Here is a 26,392-nt window from a genome sequence, read left to right as displayed (position 1 = left end):
CCTCTCTCCAATGCATACACATTCTCCCTAAAATGCAGTGTCCACATCTGTGTGCAATACTCTAGCTGAGGCCTACCTAACATCTTATACAAGTTCAACATAACTTTCCTTCCTCGTGTACTCTGTGCCACTATTAATAAAGCCCAGGATACTATATGCTTTATTCACCGCTCTCTCAAGCTGCCCTGCCACCTTCAATGATTTATGCACGTATACATCCAGGTCCCTCTGTTCCTGCACCCCCTTTAGATTTGTACCCTTCATTTTATATTGTCTGTCCATGTTCTTAATGCCAAAATGTATCACTTCACATTTCTCCACATTGAACTTCAACTGCCACCTATCTGCCCACTCCTCCAACTTGTCTATGTCCTTTTGAAGTTCTACACAGTTTACAAGGTTTCCAAGTTTTGTATCATCCACAAATGGTGAAACTGTGCCCTGTATACCAAGGCCTGGATCATTAATTTATATCAGGAAAAACAAGAGTCCCAATACCGATCCTTGGAAACTCCACGACAAATCTCCCTACAGCTCGAAAAACATCCATTAACCTTACCCTTTATTTCCTGTTTCTCAGCCAATTCTGTATCCATATTGCTGCTGTTCCCTTTATTCCATAAGCTATAACTTTTCTTCCAGGTCTGTTGTGTGACGCTGTACCAAATGCCTTTTGAAAGTTTATGTGCACCACATCAGCATTGCCCTCATCAACTTTGTTAGGAAAACCTCCAGCAAGTTATTTCGTAGCTAACAACTCTAGCAACTCTAATAAATCTGTTAACACGATTTCCCTTTCACAAAACTGTGTTGACTCTGATTATTTTGTGATTTTCTAAATGTCCTGCTGCTATCTCTTTAATAATGGATTCTAGCATTTTCCCAATGACAATGTTAGACTTTTTTTTTACATGTTCTTTCATGGGATCTGGGCATCACTGGCAAGGCTGGTTTTGGTTGCCCATCACTAATTGCCACAACTGAATGGCTTGCTTGGCCATTTCAGAGGGCATTTAAGAGTGAACCATGTTGCTGTGGGTCTTGGGCCACATAGACCAGACTGGTAAGGACGGCAGATTTCCTTCCCTAAAGGACATTCGTGAACCAGATGGGTTTTTAGAACAATCGGCGATAGTTTCATGGTCACCATGACTGAGACTAGCTTTTCAATTCCAGATTTATTTAATTGATTGATCTTTTTAATGAATTGCACTTAAGTTCCGCCAGATGCTATGGTGGGACTTCACCATCTGTCCCCAGGGCAGTAGCCTGTACCTGTGGGTTACTCGTCCAGTGACATTACCACTGTACCACCCTCTCGCCAGTAATTCCTCCCTAACAACATTATGGATGTACCTACGTGATATGGACTATAGTGGTTCACAAAGGCTGCTCACCACCACCTTAAGGGCAATAAGGGATGGACAATAAATTCTGACCATGGCAGCTGTGCCCACGTTAATCACAGGAATGAATTAATAAGAGCCTCCATCGCATTAGAGCATCACTGGCTAGCTATTCTGCAGTGCAGTTCAATGTCAGCTGCCATTCAATAAAAAAAAGTCTCGTCTCAGAATGTTGTGGGTTTGAACCCCACTCCAGAGACTTGAGCTTGTAATCCAGACTAACACTTCCTGGAATAATGAGTGAGTTCTGCACACTCGGAGGTTCAGTATTGAAAAAATGCTGCACTGTCAGAGGGGCAGTATTGAAGGAGTGCAGTAATGCCAGAGGGGCAATATTGAAGGAGTGCATTACTGTTAGAGGGACAGTATTGAAGGAATGCAGTACTGTCGGAGGGGCAGTATTGAAGGAGTGCAGTAATGCCAGAGGGGCAGTATTGAAGGAGTGCAGTACTGTTAGAGGGACAGTATTGAAGGAATGCAGTACTGTCGGAGGGGCAGTATTGAAGGAGTGCAGTACTGTCAGAGGGGTGGTATTGAAGGAGTACAGTACTGTCGGAGGGGTGGTATTGAAGGAGTACAGTACTGTCAGAGGGGCGGTATTGAAGGAGTACAGTACAGTCGTAGCGGCGGTATTGAAGGAGTACAGTACAGTCGTAGCGGCGGTATTGAAGGCGTACAGTACTGTCGTAGCGGCGGTATTGAAGGAGTACAGTACTGTCGTAGCGGCGGTATTGAAGGAGTACAGTACTGTCATAGCGGCGGTATTGAAGGAGTACAGTACTGTCAGAGGGGTGGTATTGAAGGAATGCAGTACTGTCAGAGGGGCAGCATTGAAGGAGTACAGTACTGTCGGAGGGGCAGTATTGAAGGAGTACAGTACTGTCAGAGGGGCGGTATTGAAGGAGTACAGTACTGTCGGAGGGGCGGTATTGAAGGAGTACAGTACTGTCGGAGGGGCGGTATTGACGGAGTACAGTACTGTCGGAGGGGCGGTATTGAAGGAGTACAGTACTGTTGGAGGGGCGGTATTGACGGAGTACAGTACTGTCGTAGCGGCGGTATTGAAGGAGTACAGTACTGTCAGAGGGGTGGTATTGAAGGAATGCAGTACTGTCAGAGGGGCAGCATTGAAGGAGTACAGCACTGTCAGAGGGGCAGTATTGAAGGAGTACAGTACTGTCGTAGAGGCGGTATTGAAGGAGTACAGTACTGTCGGAGGGGTGGTATTGAAGGAGTACAGTACTCAGAGGGGCAGTATTGAAGGAGTACAGTACTGTCGGGTGGTATTGAAGGAGTACAGTACTGTCGGAGGGGGGGTATTGAAGGAGTACAGCACTGTCAGGGGTGGTATTGAAGGAATGCAGTACTGTCAGAGGGGCAGCATTGAAGGAGTACAGTACTGTCGGAGGGGCAGTATTGAAGGAGTACAGTACTGTCGGAGGGGCAGTATTGAAGGAGTACAGAACTGTCGGAGGGGCGGTATTGACGGAGTACAGTACTGTCGGAGGGGCGGTATTGACGGAGTACAGTACTGTCGTAGCGGTGGTATTGAAGGAGTACAGTACTGTCAGAGGGGTGGTATTGAAGGAATGCAGTACTGTCAGAGGGGCAGCATTGAAGGAGTACAGCACTGTCAGAGGGGCAGTATTGAAGGAGTACAGTACTGTCAGAGGGGCGGTATTGAAGGAGTACAGTACTGTCGTAGAGGCGGTATTGAAGGAATACAGTACTGTCGGAGGGGCGGTATTGAAGGAGTGCAGTACTGTCGTAGGGGCGGTATTGTAGGAGTACAGTACTGTCGGAGGGGCGGTATTGAAGGAGTACAGTACTCTCAGAGGGGCGGTATTGAAGGAGTACAGTACTCTCAGAGGGGCGGTATTGAAGGAGTACAGTACTCTCAGAGGGGCGGTATTGAAGGAGTACAGTACTCTGAGGGGCAGTATTGAAGGAGTACAGTACTGTCGGGTGGTATTGAAGGAGTACAGTACTGTCAGAGAGGTGGTATTGATGGAGTACAGCACTGTCAGAGGGGTGGTATTGAAGGAGTACAGTATTGTCGGAGGGGCAGTATTGAAGGAGTACAGTACTGTCAGGGGCGGTATTGAAGGAGTACAGTACTGTCAGAGGGGCAGCATTGAAGGAGTACAGCACATTCAGGGGCATTATTGAAGGAGTACAGTACTGTCGTAGGGGCGGTATTGAAGGAGTGCAGTACTATCGGAGGGGTGGTATTGAAAGAGTGCAGTACTGTCAGTGGGGTGGTATTGAAGGAGTACAGCACTGTCAGAGGGGCAGTATTGAAGGAATGCAGTACTGTCAGAGGGGCAGCATTGAAAGAGTACAGTACTGTCGGAGGGGCGGTATTGAAGGAGTACAGTACTGTCGTAGGGGCGGTATTGAAGGAGTGCAGTACTGTCGTAGGGGCGGTATTGAAGGAGTGCAGTACTGTCGTAGGGGCGGTATTGAAGGAGTACAGCACTGTCAGAGGGGCAGTATTGAAGGAATGCAGTACTGTCAGAGGGGCAGCATTGAAAGAGTACAGTACTGTCGGAGGGGCGGTATTGAAGGAGTACAGTACTGTCGGAGGGGCGGTATTGAAGGAGTACAGTACTGTCGTAGGGGCGGTATTGAAGGAGTGCAGTACTGTCGTAGGGGCGGTATTGAAGGAGTGCAGTACTGTCGTAGGGGCGGTATTGAAGGAGTGCAGCACTGTCGGAGGGGCGGTATTGAAGGAGTGCAGTACTGTCGGAGGGGCGGTATTGAAGGAGTGCAGTACTGTCGGAGGGGCGGCATTGAAGGAGTGCAGTACTGTCAGAGGGGCGGCATTGAAGGAGTGCAGGACTGTCGGAGGGGCAGCATTGCAAGAGTGCAGGACTGTCGGAGGGGCAGCGTTGAAGGAGTACACTGTCGGAGGGGCAGCGTTGAAGGAGTACAGTACTGTCGGGCGATATTGAAGGAGTACAGTACTGTCGGAGGGGCAGTATTAAAGTGGTACAGTACTGTCGAAGGGGCAGTATTAAAGTGGTACAGTTCTGTCGTAGGGGCGGTATTGAAGGAGTACAGTACTGTCGTAGGAGCGGTATTGAAGGAGTGCAGTACTGTCGGAGGGGCGGTATTGAAGGAGTGCAGTACTGTCGGAGGGGCGGCATTGAAGGAGTGCAGTACTGTCGGAGGGGTGGTAATGAAGAAGTGCTGTTGGCAGTCCGTTCTGAGGGAGTGCTGAAATGTTGAATGGAAAATTGCCGGATGGAGTACAATGTGGGAAAATGTGAGGTTGTCCATTTTGGCAGGAAGAACAGATAAGCAGAATATTATTTAAATGGAGAAAGACTGCAGAATGCTGCGGTCCAGATGGACCTGAATGTCCTGGCACACGAATCACAAAACATAAGCATGTAGCTGCGGCAAGTAATTAAGAATGCAAATGGGATGGGTGGTTCTGAGGGAGTACTGCTCTGTTGGCGGGACCAGCCTAGTGAACCTTTGCTGCACCACCTCCAATGCAAATATATCCTCCCTTAAAAATGGAGACCAAAACTGCACAATATTCCAGATGCGGTCTCACCAAAATCCTGTACAACTGTATCAAGACTTCTTTATTCTGCTAATGCGATCCCCTTGCCATAAAGGCCAACATGCTGCTTGCTTTCCTAATTGCGAACTTTGTATTCCTTGTTGGACTACACTCAAATTCGTCTGAATATGAACTTTTAAAATTTTCACACCTTCTCAAAATTTTTCTATTCTTGCTATCAAAGTGAATAACAGAGGAATGGGGAGCGAAAGAGATTAAGGGATTGTGCAGAGTTTTCAGGAAGTGGAGAGTGCAGCCTCTTATTTCAATTCACTGATGCAAACATATAAAAGTGCTGATTCCTTGGTTCTGCAGCCTTTGACTGGTGGTTTGTTCACAGCTTGCATGGTGCAGGGTTATAGTCTATAGTTTGATTGCAGCTATTGGTTTCTTGGATCTTTCGCAAATAATGACCTGTTCTCTTGTTGCTGCAGGGCCCTTGATGCCTCTCGGTAGCCCTTTCTCCAGTCCTGGTATCTCATCTATTCCAGTCTCAGGTATCACTCATTAAGGATTCTGATTTTGCATTGTAAGTGGCATGAGATGGAGAGGTTGCATTCTGTGTGTTCCCCCATGTGCTGCATGCTCCCTCCCTTTGTGGCTTGCTGTGTGCTCCCTGGTGTGCCGTTGCTGTGTGTTTCCCTGTGTACCATGTGTAATGTGCTCCCTGCCCTCCTGCACCAGGTGCTGTTTCTCCTCTCACTCCCAAATACCAGAAGCTGTGTGCTGCCTTCTCACCCCCACCCATACCACCCTATATAATGGGAGTGGTGTACCCACTGCCATGTGTAATGGGTGCTAAAGCCATTTGTGGGTTTGTGTTTCTGAATGTTGTGCTTTCCTCTCTCTCTCAGGTGTGAAGCCTGTCGGCATGCCAACCACTCTCTTCTCTCCTGGAAGCCCTGGACTGTACAGTGGTGTCTCTCTTCCCCCAGTCACCACAATGTCGGGACCAGAGGTGGTATTTTCTGGAAAGCATAATGGCATCTGCATCTATTTCACCAGGATCATGGGGTAAGTTTCTTAGCATTCATCTCAGCACATGATCCCATTTAACACACTGTGATTCTGTACTGTAACACTCAGATTCTGAGAAAGTGCTAGAAATATTCAGGATTTTTTTTTTTATATTTGTTCACGGGATGTGGGTGTCGCTGGCTGGGCCAGCATTTATTGCTCATCCCTAATTGCCCTTGAGAACCGAGAGGCATACTAGGCCATTTCAGAGGGCATTTAAGAGTCAACCACATTGCTGTGGGTCTGGAGTCATATGTAGGCCAGACCAGATAAGGATGACAGATTTCCTCCCCTAAAGGACATTAATGAACCAGATGTTTTTTTTTTTGACAATCCACAATGGTTTCATGGTCATCATTAGACTTTTAATTCCAGATTTTTTATTGGGTTCAAATTTCACCACCTGCCATCGTAGGATTCGAACCCAGGTCCCCAGAGAACTACCCTGGGTCTCTGGAGTACTGGTGCAGTCACAATACCACCACGCCACTGCCTCCCCATGTCTGGCAGCACCTGTGGAGAACAGGCTAACCAATGCTTGAGGAAAAAATTAAGGGACACTTGGGCGTGGGGGCTTGGGGGAGCTGGGTGTGGCTGCCGATGAATCTGTGAAAGTACATTACAGAACGGTCATGAAAACAGCATTACCAGTGCTAAAATCAAGAAGCGTGTGCAAATGTGGAATCTCTGGCCAGTGTTTCTGAAACTGAAATTTAGTTTAACATTTAACATATGACTTGGTTGTTAAAAATTGCAAAGGGACTGCAGGTTAGTTAAGCTACCTAGTTGACAGAAAGTGACAGTGTGACAGTTAACCATAAATCATCAATAAGCTAAAGGTGCTATTACTGTCAGCAGAAAGCTGAGTTACCACTTGTTAACTGGTATGTAACTCAAAGATCTATAGAAGTCAACAGTATCTGCTTCAGAGAGACGTCATGAAAAAATTGCAGCGTTAACGGAGTGCCAAAGTTGAAACTTTAGTGCAAAGGGGAAAGAAGATGCTGCTGTTTTGTTAGCTCCAATATTCGTTGTAGAAGCTGGAGGCAGCAAGTGAATAAAATATGCATTGGGGAGTGTTTGTTTCTGTGTGTGAAAGAGGAAAATGAGAATAAGGTGGAAGTTCTAGGGGAGTCAATAATCGGGGACGGAAAGCACGTTTATAAACAGTATTGAGAGAGACAGAGAGTGGGAAAGGAGAGAGACAGAGAGTGGGAAAGGAGAGAGACAGAGAGTGGGAAAGGAGAGAGACAGAGAGTGAGAAAGGAGAGAGACAGAGAGTGGGAAAGGAGAGAGACAGAGAGTGGGATAGGAGAGAGACAGAGAGTGGGAAAAGAGAGGGAGAGAGAGTGGGAAAAGAGAGGGAGAGAGAGTGGGAAAGGAGAGGGAGAGAGAGTGGGAAAGGAGAGGGAGAGAGAGTGGGAAAGGAGAGGGAGAGAGAGTGGGAAAGGAGAGGGAGAGAGAGTGGGAAAGGAGAGGGAGAGATAGAGAGTGGGAAAGGAGAGGGAGAGACAGAGTGGGAAAGGAGAGGGAGAGACAGAGAGTGGGGCAGGAGAGGGAGAGACAGAGAGTGGGGCAGGAGAGGGAGAGACAGAGAGTGGGGCAGGAGAGGGAGAGACAGAGAGTGGGGCAGGAGAGGGAGAGACAGAGAGTGGGGCAGGAGAGGGAGAGACAGAGAGTGGGGCAGGAGAGGGAGAGACAGAGAGTGGGGCAGGAGGGGGAGAGACAGAGAGTGGGGCAGGAGAGGGAGAGACAGAGAGTGGGGCAGGAGAGGGAGAGACAGAGAGTGGGGCAGGAGAGGGAGAGACAGAGAGTGGGGCAGGAGAGGGAGAGACAGAGAGTGGGGCAGGAGAGGGAGAGACAGAGAGTGGGGCAGGAGAGGGAGAGACAGAGAGTGGGGCAGGAGAGGGAGAGACAGAGAGTGGGGCAGGAGAGGGAGAGACAGAGAGTGGGGCAGGAGAGGGAGAGACAGAGAGTGGGGCAGGAGAGGGAGAGACAGAGAGTGGGGCAGGAGAGGGAGAGACAGAGAGTGGGGCAGGAGAGGGAGAGACAGAGAGTGGGGCAGGAGAGGGAGAGACAGAGAGTGGGGCAGGAGAGGGAGAGACAGAGAGTGGGGCAGGAGAGGGAGAGACAGAGAGTGGGGCAGGAGAGGGAGAGACAGAGAGTGGGGCAGGAGAGGGAGAGACAGAGAGTGGGGCAGGAGAGGGAGAGACAGAGAGTGGGGCAGGAGAGGGAGAGACAGAGAGTGGGGCAGGAGAGGGAGAGACAGAGAGTGGGGCAGGAGAGGGAGAGACAGAGAGTGGGGCAGGAGAGGGAGAGACAGAGAGTGGGGCAGGAGAGGGAGAGACAGAGAGTGGGGCAGGAGAGGGAGAGACAGAGAGTGGGGCAGGAGAGGGAGAGACAGAGAGTGGGGCAGGAGAGGGAGAGACAGAGAGTGGGGCAGGAGAGGGAGAGACAGAGAGTGGGGCAGGAGAGGGAGAGACAGAGAGTGGGGCAGGAGAGGGAGAGACAGAGAGTGGGGCAGGAGAGGGAGAGACAGAGAGTGGGGCAGGAGAGGGAGAGACAGAGAGTGGGGCAGGAGAGGGAGAGACAGAGAGTGGGGCAGGAGAGGGAGAGACAGAGAGTGGGGCAGGAGAGGGAGAGACAGAGAGTGGGGCAGGAGAGGGAGAGACAGAGAGTGGGGCAGGAGAGGGAGAGACAGAGAGTGGGGCAGGAGGGGGAGAGACAGAGAGTGGGGCAGGAGGGGGAGAGACAGAGAGTGGGGCAGGAGGGGGAGAGACAGAGAGTGGGGCAGGAGGGGGAGAGACAGAGAGTGGGGCAGGAGGGGGAGAGACAGAGAGTGGGGCAGGAGGGGGAGAGACAGAGAGTGGGGCAGGAGGGGGAGAGACAGAGAGTGGGGCAGGAGGGGGAGAGACAGAGGGAGGGGCAGGAGGGGGAGAGACAGAGGGAGGGGCAGGAGGGGGAGAGACAGAGGGAGGGGCAGGAGGGGGAGAGACAGAGGGAGGGGCAGGAAGGGGAGAGACAGAGGGAGGGGCAGGAGGGGGAGAGACAGAGGGAAAGCAAAAAGTTGATCTGAGTTTCAGTAGTGTTGTGGATGAGAAACAAGCTGAGCTATTTGTGGCTTGTTTGGTTGGTTTAATATTATCCAGTTTGAATTCATACAGTATTTCTGTTACATTGAATGATTTATTTTATTTTGTAAGTTATCCCTGCCAGGAATGCAGTGTTGCATGTATACTGTACAGTATTTCAAATTGTACATCGGATGAAACCTAACTATGGTGTTTTCCTGTGGGAACCCATGATTCACTTAGTCAAAAAATCCTGGAAAAACTTAGGCCTGACAGGATCTACTGAGTTTTTACAGCATTTTTGATTCAGATTTCCAGCATCTGCAGTATTTTGCCTTCAATTAAAGTCCTTTCACTTAGTCACGTTTTTCATGAATGCAACCATAACTTTGAATGAGGACTGAAGTACTGTGGATGTTGTGCCACAGATGTTGTGCAAGGCTGTATTTAAAAAAAAAAGCAAACCAATCCATGGGTTTTATTTCTGGAGGGATACTGTTGAAGAGATGGGAAGTTGTGTTAAACTTCAATAATATGAACATATGAATTAGGAGGAGTAGGCCACTCAGCCCCTCAAGCCTGCCCTGCCGTTCAATAAGATCAAGACTGATCCGAATGTAACCTCAAATCCACATTCCAGCCTCCCCTGATAACTTTTCACCCCCTTGTTAATCAAGAATCTTTCTAGCTCTGCCTTTAAAAAAAATCAAAGACTCTGCTTCCACTGCCTTTTCTGGGAGACTTTCAAAGACACTCACCTCATCTCTCTCTTAAATAAGTGACCCTTATTGCTAAACAGTAACCCCTAGTTTTAGATTCTCCCACAAGAGGAAACATCCTCTCCACATCCAGCCTGTCAAGACCCTCAGGATCTTAAAGGTTTCAATTGTCACCTCTTACTCTTCTAAATTCCAGAAGATACAAGCCTAACCTGTCCAACCTTTCCTCATAAGACAAACAGCTCATACCTGGTATTAGTCTAGTAAACCTTCTCTGAACTGCTTCCAACCCATTTACATCTTTCTTTAAATAAGGAGACTAGATGTGGTCTTACCAATGCCCTGTACAACTGAAGCATAACCTCCATACTTTTGTAATCAATTCCTCTCACAATAAACGATAACATTCTATTAGCTTTCCTAATTACCTGCTGTACCTGCATACTAACCGTTTGTAATTCACACACTAGGACACCCAGATCCTTCTGAATCTCGGAGCTCTGCAATCTCTCACCATTTAGATAATAAGCTTTTTTATTCTTCCTGCCAAAATGAACAATTTCATATTTGGCCACATTATACTCCATTTGCCAGATCTTTGTCCACTCACGTGACATATCCATGTTACTTTGTAGCCTCCTTTTGTCCTCTTCACAATTTATTTTCCTACCTATTTTTGTGTCGTCAGCAAATTTAGCCACCATCCCTTTGGTCCCTTCATCCAAGTCATTTATATAAATTGTAAACAGTTGAGTCCTTAGCACTGATTCCTGTGGCACGCCACTCGTCACATCCTGTCAACCAGAAAAAGACCCATTTATGCCTACTCTGCTTCCTTTTAGCTAGCCAATCTTCTATCCATGCCAATATGTCACCCCCTACGCCATGAGCTTTTATTTTCTGCATTAACCTTTGATATGGCGTTTCATCAAATGTCTTTTGGAAATCTAAGCATAGTACATCCACCGGTTCCCCTTTATCCACAGCATATGTGACCCCTTCAGGGTTCTCCTCTCACACTTTCATCTAGATGCTGGTGACTGCCTGGCTCAGGGTCCTCCTCTCGTACACTCCTCTCGTACACTCCTCTCGTACACTCCTCTCGTACACTCCTCTCGTACACTCCTCTCGTACACTCCTCTCGTACACTCCTCTCGTACACTCCTCTCGTACACTCCTCTCGTACACTCCTCTCGTACACTCCTCTCGTACACTCCTCTCGTACACTCCTCTCGTACACTCCTCTCGTACACTCCTCTCGTACACTCCTCTCGTACACTCCTCTCGTACACTCCTCTCGTACACTCCTCTCGTACACTCCTCTCGTACACTCCTCTCGTACACTCCTCTCGTACACTCCTCTCGTACACTCCTCTCGTACACTCCTCTCGTACACTCCTCTCGTGGAACATTGAACAACAAGTTTTCGGTTCCAGCAGTTTGTATGGACAAGAGTGAGAGCTGTAATGGAGATGGGCAGACTGATCAATGTACAGGAAGCTTTCAAGTCGGGGGAGGTAAAAGGAGTGTAGTGGTAGTAGGGCGCAGTATAGCCAGGGGGATACACATTGTTCCCTGCAGCTGAGAACGGGAGTCCAGAAGGCTATGTTGCCTGTCCTATGCCAGGGAGGGGGAGGATCTAATGGTCGTGGCCCATATAGGTACCAACAACAAGGATAAGACTAGGAAGGAGGTTCTGCATCGAGGGTATGAGATGCTAGGCACTTAATTAAAAAGCAGAACCTCAAATGTAACAATGTCTGGATTATTACCTGAGCCACATGCAAATTGGCATAGGGTAGATAATATTGGGGAGATGAATGCGTGGCTCAAAGACTGGTGTGGGAGAAGTGGGTTCGGGTTCATAGGGTCACTGGCACCAGTATCGGGGAAGGTAGGGCCTGTACTGTTGGGCTAGTCTACACCTGAACCATGCTGGGGCCAGAGTTCTCGTGAGCTGCATAATTAGAGAAGTAGAGAAGGCTTTAAAGTAAATAGAGGGGGAAGGGATGATGTAGGGGAAGATTGAGTAAACTAACTGGAAATGACAAGGCAGTAGATCAAGGTAGCAAGAAAGGTAACAATAATCATAGGCAGAAAGGAACAGTTATTGTAAACTTAAGAGTGTGCCAACAAATAGACTCAGAGTTTACAAAACAATGGGAAATAAACTGAATTCAGGCCCTGTATCTGAATGCCCACAGCTGGAAGGGAATTCCAAGAAGGGAGGGAGGAACTTGGGAAAATTACAATCACAAGGGAAGTGGTATTGAGCAAATTGTTGGGGCTGCAGGCTGATCAATTCCCAGGTCCGGATAGACTTCACCCCAAGGTCTTGAAAGGCCTACATGTGACTGTAGAACCACAGGAATGTGGCTGACCCTTAACTGCCTTGAAGATCAGTTGAAGGGCAGTTAGGGATGGGCAGCAAATGCTAGCCTTGCCAATGATACCCACATCCCAAGAAAGAGTAAAGAAAAAAAACATGTTGGAGGGCAATCATCTTAGTCCTGGGACATTACTGCAGGGGTTCCTCAGGGTAGTGTCTGAGGCCCAACCATTTTCAGCTGCTTCATCAATGTCCTTCCTTACATCATAAGGTCAAAAGTAGAGATGTTCGCAGATGATTGCATAATGTTCAGCACCATTCATAACGACTCAGGTACTGAAGCAGTACATGTCCAAATGCAGCAAGGCCTGGGCAATATCCAGTCTTGGGCTGACGAGTGGCAAGTAACATTCGTGCCACACAAGTGTCAGGCCATGACCATCATCCCTTGACATTCATTGGCATTAACATCATTGAATCCCCCACTATCAACATCCTGGGGGTTACCTTTGACCAGAAATCGAACTGGACGAGCCATATAAATACTGTGGCTACCAGACCAGGTCAGACGCTAGGAATCCTGCAATGAGTAACACACCTCCTGACTCCCCAAAGTCTGTCCACCATCTACAATTCAGGGTGTATCTGAATGCCCACAGCATTCCCTGAAATAGCTGGAAGGGAATTCCAAGAAGGGAGAGAAAAACAGAGTTAACTTTTTAAGTCTGTATGACTTTTTCAGAGCTAAAGAGAAGTGGAAATGCGATGAAGTATATACTGTTTAAGGGGGGGTCGAGCAGGATGTAAGTTGTTAGGGTTGGGTGAAGGTGAGAAAAGCATGGGCTACAAGGCACAAGTCAGGAGTGTGATTGAATATTCCCCACTTGCCTGGATGAGTGCACCTCCCTCAAGAAGCTTGACATTGTCCAGGACGAAGCAGCCCACTTATTGGCACCACATCTCCACAAACATTCACTCCCTCCACCACCGACGCAGAGTGGCAGCAGTGTGTACCATCTACAAGATGCACTGCAGAAATTCCCCAAGGCTCCTTTGACAGCATCTTCCAAACCCACTACCACTACCATCCAAAATGACAAGGGCAGCAGATAGATGGGTACACCCTCATCTGGAAATTTCCCTCCAAGTCACTCACCATCCTGACTTGGAAATGTATCGCCATTCCTTCACTATCTCTGGGTGAAATTCCTGGAACTCCCTTCCTAACAGCACTGTGGGTGTACCTACACTACATGGGTTGCAGCAGTTCAAGAAGACAGCTCACCACCACCTTCTCAAGGGCAGCTAGGGATGGACAATAAATGCTGGCCCAGCCAGCAAAGCCCACACCCCGTGAATAAATAATTTTTAAAAAATTGTCAGTTCTTTGCCCACTCACTATCTCTACTGCTTTGTTTTTGTCATCATCACAAGCTAGTTTCCTACCTATCTGCAAATTTAGCAGCCATACCTTTGGCCCCTTCATCCAAATCATTTATATATTTGTGAAAGGTTAAGGCCCCAGGACTGATTCCTGTGGCATACCACTCATTACATCTTGCCAAAGAGACCATTTATGCTTCGATAAAAGCTAAATACTGTGGAGATGCTTTAAATTTGAAACAAAAACAAAAAATGCTGGAAAAACTCAGCAGGTCTGGCAGCATCTGTGGAGAGAAAGAGTTAACATTTCAAGTCCGTATGACTTCTTCAGAGCTAAAGAGAAGTGGAAATATGATGAAATATATACTGCTTAAGGGGGGTGGAGCAGGTGAAGCTGGATAGAAGGCCAGCAATAAGTGGGGGCAAAGGAGAGATTGACAAAGATGTTATGAACAAAAAGACAAAGGGAGTGTTAATGGTAATGGTAAGGGCTAAAGAAGATGTTGATAATGGCATTAACGTCAGAAAGCAGAACGTGATCATAGCAGGACAAGGGTAAGCACTCTGGAAAGAACAATATGAACCACTGACAGATGGTCCTTGTGGGGGTGGGGAAAGAAGATTGAAAATGGGATAAAAGGTGGGGATAAAGCAATGAATAAAAATAAGTGGATGAAAAATAAGAAATAAAAATTATAAAGTAAAAATGAATATTGGAGAAAAGGAATAAAAAAGTGGGGGGCCTTCTGGAATTTACAGCCTTTTGTACTTAACATTGAGTTCTGCAACTTCAGACCTTGAACTCTCTCCTCTAGCTCTCATGCCCACATGTCCATCCTTGGCCTTCTTCAGTGTTGCAGTAAAGTGCAACGCAAACTGGAGGAACATCACCTCATATTCTGATTAGGCACTTTACAGTCTTCCAGACTTAACGTTGAGTTCAACAACTTCAGACCATGAACTCTTTCCTCTTTCCTCACCCCTTTTTATCTCTTTATTCAATATTCAATTTTATTTTCGTAAATTAAGGGTTAAATTCTATCTGAAGTCTAGTCTTTCTTTAATTTAACAATTAATTAAAAGTTGCTGTTAAGGTTGGGTGAAAGTGAGAAAAGCATAGTATGATCAGCACTAGTCAACATGATTTTACTAAAGGGAAATCCTGTTTGACAAATTTATAAGGAGTATTTTGAGCATGGAACGAGTAGGATAGGTAGAGGGGAACCAGTCGATGCAGTATATCTGGATTTCCAAAAGGTCTTCGATAAAGTACCGCACAACAGGGAAGTAGGTCAGATCAGGGCCCATGGAGTTGTGGGACAATATATTAGCATGTATAGAGGATTGATTAACAAATAGAAAACAGAGTGTGGATATAAATGAGGCTTTTTCAAGTTGGCAGGCAATGATCATGGAGTGCCACAAGGATCATGCTGGGGCCTCAGTATATTTCAATCTATATTAATGACTTAGCTGAAGAAGCGGAGAGAAATGTATCAAAGTTTGTTGATGATACCAAGCTAGGTGGAAAGGTAATCTGTGGGGAGTACACTGAGGCTGCAAAGAGATATCGACAGGTTAGGTGATTGTGTAACAAGATGGCAGATGGGTTATAATGTGGGAAAATGTGAGGTTATTCACTTTGCTCAAAGGAATGAAAAACAATATTTCTTAAAAGCTGAGAAACTTGTAAGTGTTTATGTTCAGAAAGATGTGGGTGTGCTTAAACAAGGAACACAGAAACCTAGCATGCATGTGCAAGCAATTAAGAAGGCAAATGGCATGTTGGCCTTTATTGCAAGGGGATTGGAGTACAAGAATAAAGAAGTCTTGCTGCAATTGTTTAGAGTTTTGGTGAGACCACATCTGGAATACTGTGCAGTTTTGGTTTCCAGATTTAAGAAAGGAAATACTTGTATTGGAGTTGGTACAGCAAAGGTTCACTATATTGGCCCCTGTGATGCGAGGCTGACTAAATTGTCCTTATTTTCTCTGGAGTTTAGATGAATGAGAGGCGATCTCATTGAAACCTCCAAAATTATGAAGGGGCTTGATAGGGTGGATGCTGAGAATTTGTTTCCAGTGGCTGGGGAATCTAAAACATGGGGGCACAGTCTCAGCATAAGGGGCCAATCATAGCAAGTTTATGGCACAGAAAGAGGTCACTTGGCTGACCATGTCTGTGCTAGTCCAAAAGCGAGCCACCCAGCCTAATCTCACTTTGCAGCATTTGGTCCATAACCCTGCAGGTTACGGCACTTCAGGTGCATATCCAGGCACCTTTGAAATGAGTTTAGGGCTTCTGCCTTTCCTAAGCTTTCAAGCAGTGGGTCCCAGAAACCACCCACCCCCCAAAACCATTGGGTGAATTTTTTTCTTCTTCAACTCCCTTCTAATCCTTCTACTAATCACTTTAAATCTCTGCCCCCTAGTGTTACGACCAGGATGGAGGAGTGCGCGAATTATCAAGCCCCATTACTCCACTGGTTGTACCATTAGTTTAAATGTTTAATTTTCTCACCAAAATGGACAATTACATATACCTGTAGTACCCAGAAGAAAAGAGAATCTGACCAGGCTTCTTTCAAAAACTCAGAATGACTAATATTTATTTTAAAATTTCTTTTAACAAGTTGCAAATACTGGTTAACATACAATTGTAACAGGGAAGTATAACTGTCCAGCTCTTCCTGAAGAATTCCCCCAGCGTGCACAGACAAACAAAGGGCAAACAGATAAAGAGTCTCTTTGCAGAGATCTGCTTTGGAGGATGGGTGTAATAAAAAATAAAGGATAAAGTCCACAGGGTCTCGACACTGTTGACCCGGAGTTCTCTCGTGTGCAGATGGGCCACTAGTCCCAGTAGATGCCTGGAGTTCTCACCACTGGTCTCAGCTTTGTAGGTCCGAATGCAAACTAGTTGCACTCAGATGAGGGTTCTCTGGCTACAGGTTGATAGCCACACACAATTTTATGTAAGATAGAGAAAGAGGGAGCCAATCAAGATAGCCTTCCTTTCTCAGCTTGTTCTCCAATAAAACTGCCTTCCAAACAAGCAGGTTCACAACTTAGGCTTTTTCCCCCCTTCCTCCTTTCTCCCATTTGACTGCCTTTTTTGTCTCCCAGCTTTTCATTAAGTAAAGTGCTTTGCAGTTCAAACAACTCGGTCTCAAATATCATATAGGTCAGGTGATTTCTTGGAAGAGGCCTGCTGGTTGACAGTTCCGAGGTGAGCCTACAACCTTTTTTTAAAAAAAAAAATCCCAGGTTAGCATCCAAATGACCAGATCATCCTTCCATTTTGTAAAAGAAAACTTCTGTCTTGAGAGATATGATTCTAACACTAGGCACAGACCTCTCTGCCAAAGTAAATTGGCCCTTCCCACCCACTCTATTCAGGCCCCTCACAATTTTATACATCTCAATCAAATCTCCCTTCAGCCTCCTCTGCTCCAAGGAGAACAATGCCAGCCTGTCCAATCTTTCCACATTCCTTCTTGACCACTTTATCAACCTGTCCTGCTACCTTCAGGGATCTGTGGATTTTTTTTTATTTGGTCATGGGATGAGAGTGTCGCTGGCTAGGCCAGCATTTATTGCCCATCCCAAATTGCCCTTGAGAAGGTGACCGTGAGCTGCCTTCTTGAACTGCTGCAGTCCATGTGGTGTAGGTACACCCATAGTGCTGTTAGGGAGGGAGTTCCAGGATTTTGACCCAGCAACAGTGAAGGAACGGTGATATATTTCCAAGTCAGGATGGTGAGTGACTTGGAGGGGAACTTCCAGGTAGTGGTGTTCCCATCCATTTGCTGCCCTTGTCCTTCTAGATGGTAGTGGTCGTGAGTTTGGAAGGTGCTGTCTAAGGAGCCTTGATGAATTCCACTCCAAAGTCATATTCACTTCAAGATCCCTCACTTCCTCTACACCTCCCAATGTCCTTTTTTTGTGTAATCCCTTGTCTTGTTTGACCTACCCAAATGCATCACCTCACATTTCTCTGGGTTGAATTATTTTTGCCACTTTTCTGCCTACCTGACCAGCCTATTGATATCTTCCTGCAGTCTCCAGTCTCCTGCAGTCTCCTTGCTATCAAACACACTGACTATTTTTGTGTTGTCTGCAAACTTCTTGATTATTCCCCCTACCTTCACATCCAAATCACTAATATATACCACAAAAATCAGGGAACCTAGTACTGAGCCTGTGGAATGCCACTGGAAATACCCTTCCAGTCATTTAGGACTGGGATGAGGAGAAATTACTTAACTCAAAGGATTATGAATCTTTGGAATTCTCTACCCCAGAGGATTGTGGATGCTATGTTGAATATGCCTAAGGCCGAGTAGACAGGTTTTGGCCCCTGAGGGAGTTGAGGGATATGGGGAGCGGATAGTAAAGTGGATTTGAAGCCCAAGATCAGCCATGATCATATTAAATGGTGAACAAAAAAATAAAAATACCTGGAAAATCTCAGCAAGTCTGACAGCATCTGCGGAGAGGAACACAGTTAACATTTTGAATCCTTATGACTCTTCAACAGTTCTGATGAAGAGTCATACGGTCTCAAAACATTCTTCACTGCAGATGCTGTCAGACCGGCTGAGTTTTTCCAGGTATTTTTATTTTTGTTTTTGTTTTGGATTTCCAGCATTCGCAGTTTTTTGCTTTTATTTTAATATTAAATGGTGGAGCAGGCTCGTTGGGCCATGTGGTCTACTGCTTCTATTTCCTATGTTCTTATATTGAACCAGGGCTGATCCCTTGTCTTAATGGCAATGAATGAATGGGCGACATGCTGAGCCATGAATTTGAGATTGTGTTTGAATACAAATCTGCTCTTGATGACCCACAACGCCTCATGGATGCCAGTCTTAAATTGCTAGATCTGTTTTAAACCTATCCCATTTAGCATGGTGATAGTGCCATACAACACAACAGAGGATATCCTCAATGTGAAGACAGGACTTTATCTCCACAAGGTCTCTGCAGTGGTCACCCCAACTGATACTGTCATTGATAGATGCATCTGTGGCAGGCAGGCTGGTGAGGGCAGGTCAATAAGTCTTTCCCTCTTGTTGGTTCCCTCACCACCTGCTGCAGACCCAGTCTAGCAGCTATGTCCTTTAGGACTCGGCCAGCTCGGTTAGTAATGGTGCTGTCGAGCCACTCCTGGTGATGGACATTGAAATCTCCCACCCAGAGTACACTTTGCACCCTTGCTACCCTTAGTGCTTCCTCTAAGTGGTGTTCAATATGGAGAAGTACTGATCTATCATTTGAAGGAGGAGCGGAGAGCAGTAGGTTGTAATCAGCTGGAGGTTTTCTTGCCTGTGTTTGACCTGATGCCATGAGACTTCATGGGGTCCGGAGCCAATGTTGAGGACTCACAGGGCGACTCCCTCCCGACTGTATACCACTGTGCTGCCACCGCTGGTGTGTTCCTCCTCCCTGTGGGACAGGACATACCCAGTGATGGTGGTGTCTGGGGCATGACCTGTAAAGTATGATTCCATGAAGATGAATATGTCAGGCTATTGCGCCTGTGAGACAGCTCTCCCAATTTTGGCACAAGTCCCCAGATGTTATTAAGGACAACTTTGCAGGGTCGACAGAGCTGAGTTTGCCATTGTCATTTCCGGTGACTAGGTCGATGCCGGTTGGTCCATCCAAATGGTTTGATACAACTGAGTGGCTTGCCGGGCCATTTCAGAAGTCATTTTAAGAGCCAACCACACAGCTAAGCGCCTGGAGTCACATATAGCAAAGGTGGCAGATTTTCTTCCCGAAAGAGCATTATTGATTGAATTTAAATTCCACCAGCTGCTGGGGTGGGATTTGAACCCATGTCCCCAGAGCTTTAGCCTGAGCACCTAGATTATTAGTCCAGTGACATCACCACTATGCCACCGCCTCATCTCTTTACCCAAAGATTGATGAGAATGTGGAACTCACGACCATTGGGTGTGGTTGAAACAAATAGTGTGGAGTTTTTTTAAGATGATACGAGACAAGAAAATGAGGGAGAAGGGAATAGAGAGTGTGAGGAGAGATTTAGAAGAGGAAAGATGGGAGAAGGCTCAAGTGGAGCATAAACACTGGCATAGACTGGCATTGGTTGCACCAAATGGCCTGTTTCTGTGCTGTATATCCAGTTGAACCCTCTAAGTAGGGTCTATGGGTGTTCTTTATCACAAAATTTGACTTAGTGCAGAAAAGATTCATGAGAATGGTCCCAGGGTTGATGAATTTAATTTACATAGATAGATTGGAGAAGTTGGGATTATTTACCTTGGAGAAGAAAAGGCTGAAGTGTTAAATGCAAAAAACTGTGGATGCTGGAAATCCAAAACAAAAACAAAAATACCTGGAAAAACTCAGCAGGTCTGGCAGCATCTGTGGAGAGGAATACAGTTAACGTTTCGTGTCCACATGGCTCTTCAAAAGAACTAAGGAAAAATAGAAAAGGGGTGAAATATAAGCGGGTTTAAGGGGGGTGGGACAAGAAGAGCTGGATAGAGGGCCAGTGATAGGTGGAGATAACCAAAAGATGTCACAGACAAAAGGACAAAGAGGTGTTGAAAGTGGTGATATTATCTAAAGGAATGTGCTAATTAAGGGTAGAAAGCAGGACGAGCAAGGTACAGATAGCCCTAGTGGGGGTGGGGTGGGGTGAAGGAATTGAAAAAGGCTAAAAGGTAGAGATAAAACAATGGATGGAAATACATTTAAAAATAATGGAAATAGGTGGAAAAAGAAAAATCTATATAAATTATTGGATAAAACCAAAAGGAGGGGGAAAATCGGATAGGGTGTGGGGATGGAGTAGAGAGTTCATGATCTAAAATCGTTGAACTCAATATTCAGTCCGGAAGGCTGTAAAGTGCCTAGTCGGAAGATGAGGTGCTGTTCCTCCAGTTTACGTTGAGCTTCACTGGAACAATGCAGCAAGCCATGTGGGAATGAGAGCAGGGTGGAGTGTTGAAATGACAAGCGACAGGGAGGTCTGGGTAATGCTTGCAGACAGACCAAAGGTGTTCTGCAAAGCGGTCACTCAGTCTGCGTTTGGTCTCTCCAAGGTAGAGGAAACTGTATTGGGAGCAACGAATGCAGTAGACTAAGTTGAGGGAAGTGCAAGTGAAATGCTGCTTCACTTGAAATGAGTGTTTGGGCCATTGGACGGTGAGGTGAGGGGAAGTAAAGGGGCAGGTGTTGCATCTTCTGGTTGCAAGGCTGAGGTGATATTTGATAGAGGTATTCAAAATCCTGAAGGATCTGGAGAGAGTAGTTGGGGTCAAACTGTTACCACTGGTGGAAAGATTGAGAAAGAAAAGGCACAAATTTAAGCTAATTGGCAAAAGGATCAGCAAAGACATGAGAGAATTTTTCATGGCAGCGAATGGTGAAGATCTGGAAAATGCTGCCTGAGTGTGGGGGAGGCAGGTTCAATCAAGGTATTCAGAAAGGAATTGGATTGTTATCTGAAAAGGAAGAATGTGCAGGATTACAGCGAGGAGGCAGAAGAGTGGCACTAAGTGAATTGCTCATGGGGAGAGCTGGCGTAGAAGGAGGCCGTTAAGCCCTACACCACATGGACTGCAACAGTTCAAGAAGGCAGCTCACCACCACCTTCTCAAGGACAGTTAGGATTGGCAACAAATGCTGGTCCAGACAGTGACACCTACATCCATGAGAAACTGTTGTCTGAAATTGAAGGCAAATGACTTAGCTGGTTAGGAAATTGTCTGAGCGGTAAGTGATAGAGAGGAGGGATAATGTTCAGCTACTCTAATTGCCATGATGTGACTTTGGACCTAAAACAAATAGAACAGGGTACATTCCAGCAATAGCTACTGTTACAAGTTTAAAAAGAGTGTTTGTTCTTTTAGACCATTCCAATTTAGCTGTTTACTGCCTAATACTGGAACCCAAATTCCCCTTTTAAACTGCTGAATTCGACAGATATGCAAAGGCTGAGACACCACTTCAGTAAATAGTGTTGAAGTTTATTGATTATAAGCAAGCTTTAGAAACTTATGACCTAACAGAGGCAGAATATAGGTAAAGTACTTATCGTTGTTTGATAGTACAGAACTTGAGTATTGCTGAAAAGAGAGACATGCTGAAGCTTTACATCTTGCATTCATCAGGACACCACAAGAATACCAATAAAAGGGCAAAACAATTTTTACTGTATGTGAAGAGAGTGCTTGGTTGGCAAGTGGACTCTTACTGGTAGAGGCGTTGCCATGGAGAATGCACCACTGATGGTGACTGACAGTTAACTGCCAATCATTATTTGAAATTGAAACCAGAATGCTTGACCCTGATTGGTCAAGGCATTGCCTTGAGGAATGAGTCAGCGAATGGCTGTCACTTATTTTGTTTAGCTGAATAGATGCAATGTGTGTACATGTTCTTTCTGTCCACAAAGAACAGGGCCCTGTGTATTAATATATGTAGCTTCCAGTACACGGAAATGCGCCACATTGCGAGCTCGACTGACAATCTTAAACTGGTTATCAGCATAATTCATAGCACATTGAGGATTATTTAGCAAATGTTGTCCAGTCGTGGAATCACATCTCGTGTTGATCACTGTTTTGAGTTTTGCAAGCACGGGCTGGTTGGTGTTACCATCTGTCCTTGCTAGGACATGCTGTTTGATATGATCTGCCAGTCTTTGGGATGTGGGCCTACGTACCTAGCATCACATTGGCACTGAAATTCATATATCACGTTACTCATTTGTGTGATAGGCAGAACATGTTTTTCACTTGACGGCAGCATCCTGTTAGTGGTGAATACCACTTGTGTTGCTACTGCACAGTAGCAGTGTGATACAGCTAGCTTCACCTGTTGCTCAAACTTTTGAGATGCCTTGCCCTTCCAGGGTAATCTGAGGTAGACTGGGCACTTTTTGGGACCCATTCTTCATGGCAATGTGAAAGTGACGGCCTTAGGCCCGTTTATGAATTTGTGTGATATACAGCATGAAATGGTCTGATCAGGATATTCATTATCCCGCAGGTGTCTTTGATGCCATTATTTCAGCATCAGGCTTGCATGATCAGTAAATGGCTCGGGCCCTATTTACAAGGTTGCCGATAAGACTAATCTTACAGTGTGTGGAACTGAGAGATTTCCAACGCATATATTGACCAGTGAAGTTCAGCTTGCAATATGGTAGAGAATCCTCTAGCAGAGTTAAGAAATCTGCTGGGGGTTCTCTACCATGGTCTACTGCAGCTTTTTGCAATCATCAGCCAACATACCAACTTCTGACAGCATGATGGAAGGAAGGTCATTGATGAAGCAGCTAAAGATGTTTGGGCCAAGGACACAACCCTGAGTAACTCCTGCAGTGATGTCCTGGAAATGAGATGATTGACCTCCAACATCCACAACCATCTTACTTTGTGCTAGGTATGACTTTAGCCAACAGAGAGTTCCCCCCTGATTCCCATTGACTCCAGTTTTGCTAGGGCTCCTTGATGTCACACTTGGTCAAATGCTGCCTCTTCCTATCATTGTCAAGTAGAATTAACCAAGCATTGGATTGTTCACCCACTAATAGGGAACATGAGCTGGGATTAGACCGTCGTGAGACAGGTCAGTTTTATCCTACTGATGATTGTGTTATTGCAATTGTAACCCTGCTCAGTCCAAGAGGAACCACAGTTTCAGGCATTTTGGTGTATGTGCTTGGCTGAGGAGCCAATGGTGCAAAGCTACCATCTGTGGGATCATGACTGAATGCCTCTAAGTCGGAATCCCGCCTAAAAGTCAAGAGCAGTCACTCTCACCTCACCTTTGGAGTTCAGCTCTTTTGTCCATGTTTGAACCAAAGCTGTAATGAGGTCAGAAGCTGTGTGGCCCTGGCAGAACCCAAACTGAGCATCAGTGAGCAGGTTATTGTGAAGCAAGTGCCGCTTGATAGCATTGTTGATGACCCCCTCCACTTGATGATCAAGAGTAGACTGATGGGGTAGTAATTGGCTGGTTTGGACTTGTCCTGCCTTTTGTGACCAGGACATATCTGGGCAATTTTTCACATAGCTGTGTAGATGCCAGTGTTGTTGCTGTACTGGAACAGCTTGGCTAGGGGCACGGCAGGTTCGGGGGCTCAAGTCTTCAGTACTGTTGCCAGAATGTTGTCAGGGTGCTTAGCCTTTACAGTATCCAGTGCCTTCGGCGTTTCTTGATATCACATGGAGTGACTCTAATTGGTGAAAGACCTGTGATGCTGGAGATCTCCAGAGTAGGCCAAGATGGATCATCCACTCGGTGCTTCTGGCTGAAGATTGTAGCAAACGCCTTAGCCTTATCTTTTGCACTGATGTGCTGGGCACCCCCATCATTGAGGATGGGGATATTTGTGGTGCCCTCTCCTCCAGTGAGTTGTTTAATTGTCCTTCTCCATTCATGACTGGATGTGGCAGGACTGCAGGGCTAAGATCTGATCCGTTGGTTGTGGGGGTCACTTAGCTCTATCTATCACTTGCTGCTTCTGCTGTTGGGCATGCAAGTAGCCCTGTGTTGCAGTTTCACCAGATTGACACCTCATTTTGAGGTATGCCTGATGCTGCTCCTGTCATGCCCTCTTGCACTCTTTATTGAATCAACGTTGATCCCCTGGCTTCATGGTAATGGTAGAGTGGGGGATATGCTGGGCCATGAGATTGCAGATTGTGGTTGAGTGCAGTTCTGCTGCTACTGATGGCCCACAGTGCTTCATGGTTGCCCAGTCTTGAGTTGCTAGATCTGTTCAAAATCTATCCAATTTAGCGCGGTGACAGTCTGTGGTAGGAAGTGGGAATAGGACCAATTGCACAAGCTTTAAAGGCTGAATGGCCTTGTTGCTGTAATATTCTGTGAATTAGCTTTTTGCACACTCTCTCTATAATAATAGAGCCAAGTAGCTGGTAGACAGGGGTGACCATTTTGTGGGTTTTGCACTGCAGTCTGTAATATTTTCTGTTGGACTGTGAACCCCTGTTCCCTGAGAATTGAAGTGAGAATGTACTGACTGCTGTGATGCTTGAGATGGATAATCTGGTGTCTCAAATATGTTTTAGATTATGAGAGTACTAACACTTTGCACATGGACTAATTTTCTGGTGTACTGAGACAGGGAGCAGTGATAAAGATAAAGCAGGAATATTCTTTGTTTTGCAGGAATATCTGGGACAGCAGTATAGCAATGGAACAGGCAGTCCATCATTACAGGCAGCAGGCAGTACTGGTGAGTACACATGCTGATATAGATTACACAACATTAGAAGAGGCTGGCCCTGATTTTTGAAGGGATCTTGGTTTCCATGTTGTGCAGATTGTTTGGGAATCACTAAATTTTTATGTGGAAGAATAGGAATAAATATTTAGTCCATGAAATCAACCTTATTTAGCCATGGTGTGATTAAATGAACATTAAGTACCGGCCTGAGCTCCGCTGTCCAGTGACCAGTGCCCAAAAGAGATCCTCTGGTGGACATCATAATGGGATCATGCAGAGTCAATGTGACTATATGAAATGGAAATTTTGTTTAACTAATTTATTAGAGTTCTTTAAGAAACAAGCAAGGGGAACTTGCAAATGTCATAGAGTTATACAGTACAGAAACAGGCCCTTCGGCCCATCATGTCTGTGTCAGCCATCAATAACCTATCTATTCTAAACCCGTTTTCCAGCTCTTGGCCCATAACCCAGTATGCTATGGCGTTTCAAGTGCTCAACTAAATACTACTTAAATGTTGTGAGGGTTCCTGTCTCTACCACCCCCACAGATTCCAGCCACCCTCTGGGTGAAAAATGTTTTCCGCAAATTCCCTCTAAACTTCTTGCCCTTTACCTTAAATCTATGCCCCCCTGGTTATTGATACTACCGCTAAGGGGAAAAAGTTTCTTCCTTTCTACCCTATCTATGCCCCTCATAATTTTGTATACCTCTGTCAGGTCCCCCCTCAGCCTTCTTTGTTCTAAGGAAAACAACCCAGCCTATCCAGTCTCTCTTCATATCCTCTGCACCCTCTCCACTGCAACCACATCCTTCCTATAGGTGGCGACTAGAACTGCACACAGTACTCCAGCTAAGGCCTAACCAGCATTTTATACAGCTCCAACATAACCTCCGTGCCCTTATATTCAGTGCCTCGACTAATAAAGGCCTATATGCCTTCTTAACAACTTTATCTACCTGTGCTGCAGCCTTCAGGGATCTATGAACATGTACACAAAGGTCCCTCTGATCCTCTGTACTTCCAAGAATCCTACCATTCATTGTGTATTCCCTTGCTATGTTAGACCTCCCAAAATGCATCACCTCACACTTCTCAGGATTAAATTCCATTTGCCACTTCTCTGCCCATCTTACCAGCCCATCTATATAGTTCTGCAATATGCAATCTAAGGCTTTCCTCCTCACTATTTACGACACCGCCAATTTTCGTGTCATCTGTGAACTTACTGATTATACCTCCTATATTCATATCCAAACCATTAAGGTACACTACAAACAGCAAGGGTCCCAGCACCGATCCTTGTGGTACACCACTCATCACAGGCTTCCAATCACAAAAACAACTTCAACCATCACCCTCTGCCTTCTGCCACTAAGCCAATTTTGTATCCAATTTGCCAAATTGTGTGGATCCCATGGGCTCTTACCTTCTTGCCCATTCTCCCATGCAGGACCTTGTCAAATGTGGCGTATTTGGATTTCTAAAAGGCAATTGATAAGGTGCGATATTCAATGTTACGACACAAAATAAGGGCTCATGGTGTAAGGGGCAACATATGAGCATAGATAGAGGATTGGCTAGCTAAGAGGAATTAGAGTGTAGGCTTAAATGGGTCTCTTTTGGATTGGCAAGCTGTTACGAGGGGAATTCTGATG

At 45.9% G+C, this 26,392-nt stretch overlaps 1 protein-coding gene across 4 annotated transcripts in view; it reads left to right on the top strand.

Annotated features, from left to right (window-relative positions):
• nup155 (nucleoporin 155) overlaps positions 1 to 26,392 on the top strand; it is a 287,604-nt gene that overhangs the window by 120,713 nt on the left and 140,499 nt on the right. For 3 of the 4 annotated variants that reach the window (XM_041186949.1, XM_041186952.1, XM_041186951.1), the window contains 3 exons: positions 5,415 to 5,477; positions 5,835 to 5,994; positions 24,675 to 24,741. In XM_041186949.1, the coding sequence (XP_041042883.1) occupies positions 5,415 to 5,477; positions 5,835 to 5,994; positions 24,675 to 24,741 (290 nt within the window). The remainder of the gene's footprint in view (positions 1 to 5,414; positions 5,478 to 5,834; positions 5,995 to 24,674; positions 24,742 to 26,392) is intronic. The other variant, XM_041186950.1, reaches the window with a different exon arrangement.

This window comes from Carcharodon carcharias, chromosome 4 (genome assembly GCF_017639515.1).
Source record: "Carcharodon carcharias isolate sCarCar2 chromosome 4, sCarCar2.pri, whole genome shotgun sequence".
NCBI lineage: Eukaryota > Metazoa > Chordata > Chondrichthyes > Lamniformes > Lamnidae > Carcharodon > Carcharodon carcharias.
The sequence above is the reverse complement of the archived record's forward strand: the minus strand, read 5'-3'. Positions and strand labels throughout refer to the sequence as shown.